This window comes from Suricata suricatta, chromosome 15, assembly GCF_006229205.1.
Source record: "Suricata suricatta isolate VVHF042 chromosome 15, meerkat_22Aug2017_6uvM2_HiC, whole genome shotgun sequence".
NCBI lineage: Eukaryota > Metazoa > Chordata > Mammalia > Carnivora > Herpestidae > Suricata > Suricata suricatta.
Window position 1 is genome coordinate 59419685 of NC_043714.1, and position 6000 is coordinate 59425684.

The following is a 6000-nucleotide window of genomic DNA, read 5'->3' on the forward strand; positions in this document are numbered from 1 at the left end:
CTCCCCTCAGCCCTGTGCACCCCCTCTTTCAGTCCCTTGAACAGGCTTCTTGCCCTCTGCCAACTGAAGGTACTGTTATGTTTGCCTACAACTCTTCCCCCCACCAGCTGCACCTTGAGGACCCTTACTCAGCCTTCGGGTCCCAGTTTAAACACCACTTCCTCTAAAAGTCTACCCTAGTCCCATTAAGTTTGGATTAAATATCTCTTCATAGGTGGTTCCACAGGGATCTAAACTTCCCCTATTAAAGCAAGTATATGGGGCACCTGGGTGGCTCAGTTGGTTAAGCGTCTGACTTCAGCTCAGGTCAAGATCTCATGGATCATGGGTTTGAGCCCTGTGTCGGGCTTTGTGCTGACAGCTAGCTCAGAGCCTGGAGCCTGCTTCAAATTCTGTGTCTCCCTCTCTCTCTGCCCCTCCCCTGCTCATGCTGTCTCTCTCTCTCTCTCTCTAAAATAAATAAAAACAGTGAAAAATAAATAAAGCAAGTATAGCACTGAATTAAAATCATTTCCTCATTTTTCTGGCACAAAAATTTGCTACACTGTGAACTCCATGAGAGCAGGCCCACCTTTCTCAGCCCCATTATCATCAGCATCTAGCACAATGATTCTACATAACATATGCTTTAAAAAATGCTAATGGGGGCGCCTCAGTCAGTTAAGTGTCCAACTTTGGCTCAGGTCATGATCTCATGGTTCATGAGTTGGAGCCCCACATCGAGCTCTGTGCTAACAGTTCAGAGACTAGCGCCTACTTCCAATCCTCTGCCCCCCTCTCTCTCTGCCAATCTCTCTCTGTCTCTCTCTAAAAAAAAAAAACAAACTTAGAAAATTCATAAATGCTAACGAATTAATGCATATCCATCAGAACTAGATACAATTGTTCTGATGCAGTCTGCACAATACAGAGAATGACTCACCTTCCATGTTCTATATTCTGTAGCTCTTTAAATAAAACCTAACATTATTTTAGAAGAAATGCATCACTGTTGATTTTATTGTCAGTGTAAACTCTTAAACCTTAACTACATGAAGTCACAACTTCTATCTTGAACTTTGCCTCTCTGTCACTTCCTTCCCCTCCACTCTGTCTCTCCTCTCTCTTCCTCTCTCCCTATCCCTCTTCCTCTCTTTACCGCTCACTCTCCCATCCCTTCTCACTCTCTGTCTCACATAGATACACCCAATAATTTTGCAATTGACTTTTATGACCCAAGCAAAAATACATTTTATATGTATTTCTGCATACTTCCCCACAATACAAAAAGGCAAAATAGACCACAAACTGATAGGTAACTTCTGGACTCCTAGCCCTTATGCCTTTGTCCAAGCAAATGTGATCAATGTGTTGTGCCTTTGTGGATATCAACAATACTGAATAGAGAGGGTAAGGACAGAGCCCAGAGCACACCAACAAAGACGTCCACCTGTTAATCCAATCTCCTTTAACCAGGTATTAATTTAGCCCCCTCCTGATCTAGAAGATTTTGGCAAGATCTGGGCCCTTCTTGAAATCAGGGTTTTTATCTGATAGATGATAATTGACTATAACCATATTTAAGGTGCTTTATTTTATTGACAATCTTCAATACCTATTATTTCTTTTTAATAATACAACTGTGATTCAGAAAGAAAGTCACACACCTAGTGCCTGCCAGAGCAGGGATGTGAGGCCAGGTCCTGTGACTCCAGATTCAATACCGCACATCGCACTGGGATCCTCTCAGAAGAGAAAATACACTTAATTGGACATGTGCTGGCTCCTACTAATCACCACCTACCCTCTCAAGTGTCTGTTGAATGAATTAATCCTTTGACTAGAGATTTTTAAGCTGAGGTTCCTGTCAACTCCAAGGAATCCAAGAGTGGACTTGTGTGAACTTCCTGAAAGTTTACAGAAAGAGCCTTGTGCTGCATATTGTCCATTTTTGCTGAGAAGGGTAATGTCCACCTGGATCTCAAAAGGGTCATGGCTCCAAACAAGAATGCCTTGCAGTTTCAAAAACTCTCTATAGAACCTAATTGTCACTCACCTCTGTCTACAGTTTCAGAAACATTGCTTTCTCTTTTTGGAAAACCAAAGTTGTATTTTCTCATCTCTAGACTCCCAGAGCCTCTACCAGGCCCAAGTCACCCTCAGAGATCTCACCTGCTGGTGCCTTCCAAGGCTTTGCAGACCTTCTCTGGTATCAGAAGATACCAGCTTGTGTCTTTGGTACCACCTTATCAAAAGGCGCAGAAGCCCACCTACCTTGGCCTTCAGTACCCTCTTCCCATGCCAGGTTTCAAGTGAAAAGGATTCCATTGCCTTCACAAAGCCAAAGCAAAATTGGAAAAGACTTCTCATGTAGCTTTTCCTGGCTTGAACAAGGTTAGGATAAATGCAGGTAGCAATCCAAGAAAGTCATTAGATGAGACTGGAGAGTGAGCTGGTAGAACTGGAGACTTGGGGGATTATCCCAAGTACCTAGAAAGTCTAAACCTTTCGTTTGTTAAAACCGTGAAGACTACAACTTTTCTTGATAATCATTGTTGACCTTCGCTCTTTGTTCTTGACAATATTGTATTTATAGATTGTATCTCTATTATCCTAGTCAATGCCTGAACATATTAGTCACTGGCAACAACTGCACAAGAATTCACACAAACTCACTGAGCATCCCAGATGGGCCCAGGCTATAGGCTCTAAGGATGGCAAGACAGAAAGAGCTGATTCCTGCAATTGAGGAATTTACAAGCTAGTAGGAGACAGACAGATGGATATTTGCAAGAAAGAATGGTACATGTTCTTACAGAAGGGATAAAGGAACCTCTAGAAGAATACGGGAGGACTACCTAAGCATTCTGGAGGATGGAGACCAGATGGTCTGAGTAGTTTCTAAAAGAAAGCAGTTCTCACCTGAGTCTTCAAGAAAAATAGAAGCTAGACATAGACCTAAGAGGACACAGAGGAAAGTCATGTTTTTATAAATAATGTTATGTGCCTACATTTGCAAAAAAATGTGCATAAAATGTGGAGAGGAAGTGAAGGATAAGAAGGGGAGGGTAAAAGGCAAGTCATGGAGAACGTGTATATGCCAACATTATTCTCAAAGGGAAAAAAATAGGAATCTGTTTATGACTTTTCAAAACAGATCTGCATGATGATATTTGCATTTTATTAAAAAAATTTTTAATGTTTTATTTATTTTTGAGACAGAGAGAGACAGAGCATGAGTAGGGAGGGGCCGAGAGCAAGGGAGACACACAATCGGGAAGCAGGCTTTGGGCTCTGAGCTGTCAGCACAGAGCCCGATGTGGGGCTCGAACCCACGAACGAACCCACAAACCGTGAGATCATGACCTGAGCCGAAGTTGGAGGCTTAACCGACTGAGCCACCCAGGCGCCCTGATATTTGCATTTTAGAAAGCTCATCAGGACATAGTATGGTAGAGAGCGAGATAGGGGCATGAGATGGGTAGTTCTGGCCTCAAATGAGACAAATGGGAAGAAATTGTGACCAGAATCCATTTTGGGGTGGTATTGACTTCAACCAAACCAGGGGCAGGTAAGATGAAGCGTATGTGTGTGTGTGTGCATATGAATTATATTGAGCAGGTAGAACAGAGACCTGGTGCAGGAAGAGACCTGGTGACTGTTAGGTGTGGTGAATGAAAGAGAGGAAGTCACTTAGGATGATTCTGTTGTGTCCGGCCAGGACACTGGGGATTCCATTTGAGTGGCGGGTGGAAGAGGAGGGTCAGGAGGGTCAGGCCTGGGAGGAGGAGGGAAAAGACAAAGTCAGTTTTGAGCATGCTGATTTGTGTGCTCCGGGGAACATCAAAGGAGAGACGTTCTGTGTAAACGCTGGTATTTAGGAGAAAGATCAGGATGGGCCCTAGATTTTGTATGTAACGGTTGCAGCCAAGGGAGGGGATGAGATCTCCTAACGGATGAAAAAGGAAGAGAATCAAGGAACAGTCAGATGCACCAATGCTGGTGCAGAGAAGACCTTTGAAAGGCATTCCAAAGTTAGAGGGAAACCGGGGAAGCTGGTATCACAGAACCCCGGAGAGAGTAATGACATGGAGAGGGGGTGGGGGAGGGGACGACCCACAGTTCAAAATGACCCAGAGAGGCCAGCGGAGAGCTGAACTTGCTCCAGGGCTCAGAGAGGTCTGGAGCGGCCCTGACCGAGCTTCGCGTTCAGAAGCGAGGGCGGACGCTTGCTGAAGAGGAGCGAAGCAGTAGCTCGGTGGTGAGGGCGTGGAGACAGCCAATGTCACCCACTCTTTCGGGAAGTGTGGTGGGAAGGTGGACGACAAAATGGAGATGGAAGCTGCCCTAGAAGGAGGGCGGCAGTTCAATGAACATCTAAGGGGCTGCAGTGTGCAGAGCCTGCTATCCTGGGTGCAGCTGGGAGCGCGGTAAGCGACATAAACAAAAACCGCCACCGGCTTCCCGCCGCGTCCTGCGGAGCGCTACAAAGCCTTTTGTTTTCGTTCCCTTTATCAGTGAGAAATGGCTCTGGGCTTAACCTGTTAAACTGAAACCACAGTGTGGCAGTGCGGGAACCGAAACCCTTTGACCCACCGCTTGAGCCCGAACGCCGGCTGTGCCCACCGCCCCTTCCGATCCTCCACACCTGCTCTGTTTGCCCTGGGAGGTTTCCAAGTCCAGGTCAAAAGCACCCCTACTCCGCCGAGACCCCGGGCTCCCTCCACTCTCATCCAAAATTAGCCCGATCCGTTTGCAAGACTTGTTCAAATAGTTAAGTACAAAGGGCCGAAAGACCGGCCGCCCGGGCTGCGTGCAAGCCAATCAGATCTTTCCTTTGTGGAGCCCGGGAGGGGGACCCCGCCTGGTGGAAGGGGCTCCCTCCGTCTGCGGGATGATTCTATTTCCTTTGGACGCCAAGTGTAGTATCCCAGAGAACATTACCGAAACAGATGGCTTTAAAACTCCCCGTCCCTCCTGCAAAAAAAGCCGTTGTCCAACAGGTAATAAACAAAACGCTGGGCCTCTCGCGGCCCGGGGAGGGGCGAACGCACACTCGCAGCACCCCGAGACTGGCTGTGGCCCCCGGGGAGCTCCCGCTTGGCACGGGATCGAGCTCTGGGGAACGGAGACTCGCCCACCACCCCTCTCTGCGAGTTCCACCGGCTCCTTTTCCAGAAACGAGAGGCACAGTGTTCACAGACCCAAACATTCCCTGGCAAGGAAAACTCGCAACGAGTTAAACTCTGCATCTTGCGCGCCTGCAAATGCTCCAGCTGAGTGCACTGGAACGCAGCCCAGCAAGGGACCGTTTTCCGGCCAATCTGGAGGCCCCTTGCGAGGCTTCCCGGCTGACAGAACGGCAGCCTGGACTCGGGAGCCCCAGCAATGGAGGACCGGAAGAGAGAGGGGGGCGCCTACCGTACCCGATCGGCGCGGTGGGTCATGCTGCGGGCGTCTGGGCGCCTGGCGGGGCCCCGGGCGCGGCGGACGCGGCCTCTGCGGTGGGCCGGCGGACCTGTGAGCTCTGCCCCGGGCCGGCTGCCCCGGGCTGCTCTTGTTTGCACTGGGCCGTTTGCTTTTGGGATTTCTCCAATGCAGATGTAGTCAGGGGGCCGCTGTCCCGGGGGACAATGATTCCATTGGAAGCTGGCCTTTGACAAGACTCACACATGACCTTTGACTAAAATGGCTTTGGGGAAGGAAAGTGTCCGGAGGCCGAAGACGGGGCACCCAGGGCAGCCGTCCACATTCCCACCCCCAACTGTGCCAAGTTAATTTTTCATCCCCTAATCTTTCAAGGAGAGTCTCCGCGAGGTTTGATTCGCGTTTCTCTTTCATTCCGTAGGATTCTTTTCTCCCTGGCTCCCAAAAAGACTTTGCTGCACGAGTTTTCCTGCTGGGCCGCTGATGAGTTCCCTGAATTAGCGTTTCCAGGTTAACCGTGGGCAGCGGTATACTGTACAAGGTCCTGTAACGTTCTCCGGAATAATACCACCATTTTTTTAAATCTCCTGGGAG

The 6000-nt window shown here is 48.5% G+C and overlaps 1 protein-coding gene across 1 annotated transcript in view; it reads right to left on the reverse strand.

The window, feature by feature from the left end:
* ENPP2 (ectonucleotide pyrophosphatase/phosphodiesterase 2) overlaps positions 1–5639 on the reverse strand; it is a 105577-nt gene extending 99938 nt beyond the window's left edge. The window contains exon 1 of the mRNA XM_029923368.1: positions 5406–5639. Coding sequence (XP_029779228.1) covers positions 5406–5426 — 21 coding nt within the window. The 5' untranslated portion in view covers positions 5427–5639. The remainder of the gene's footprint in view (positions 1–5405) is intronic.
* Positions 5640–6000: the final 361 nt, after the last annotated feature.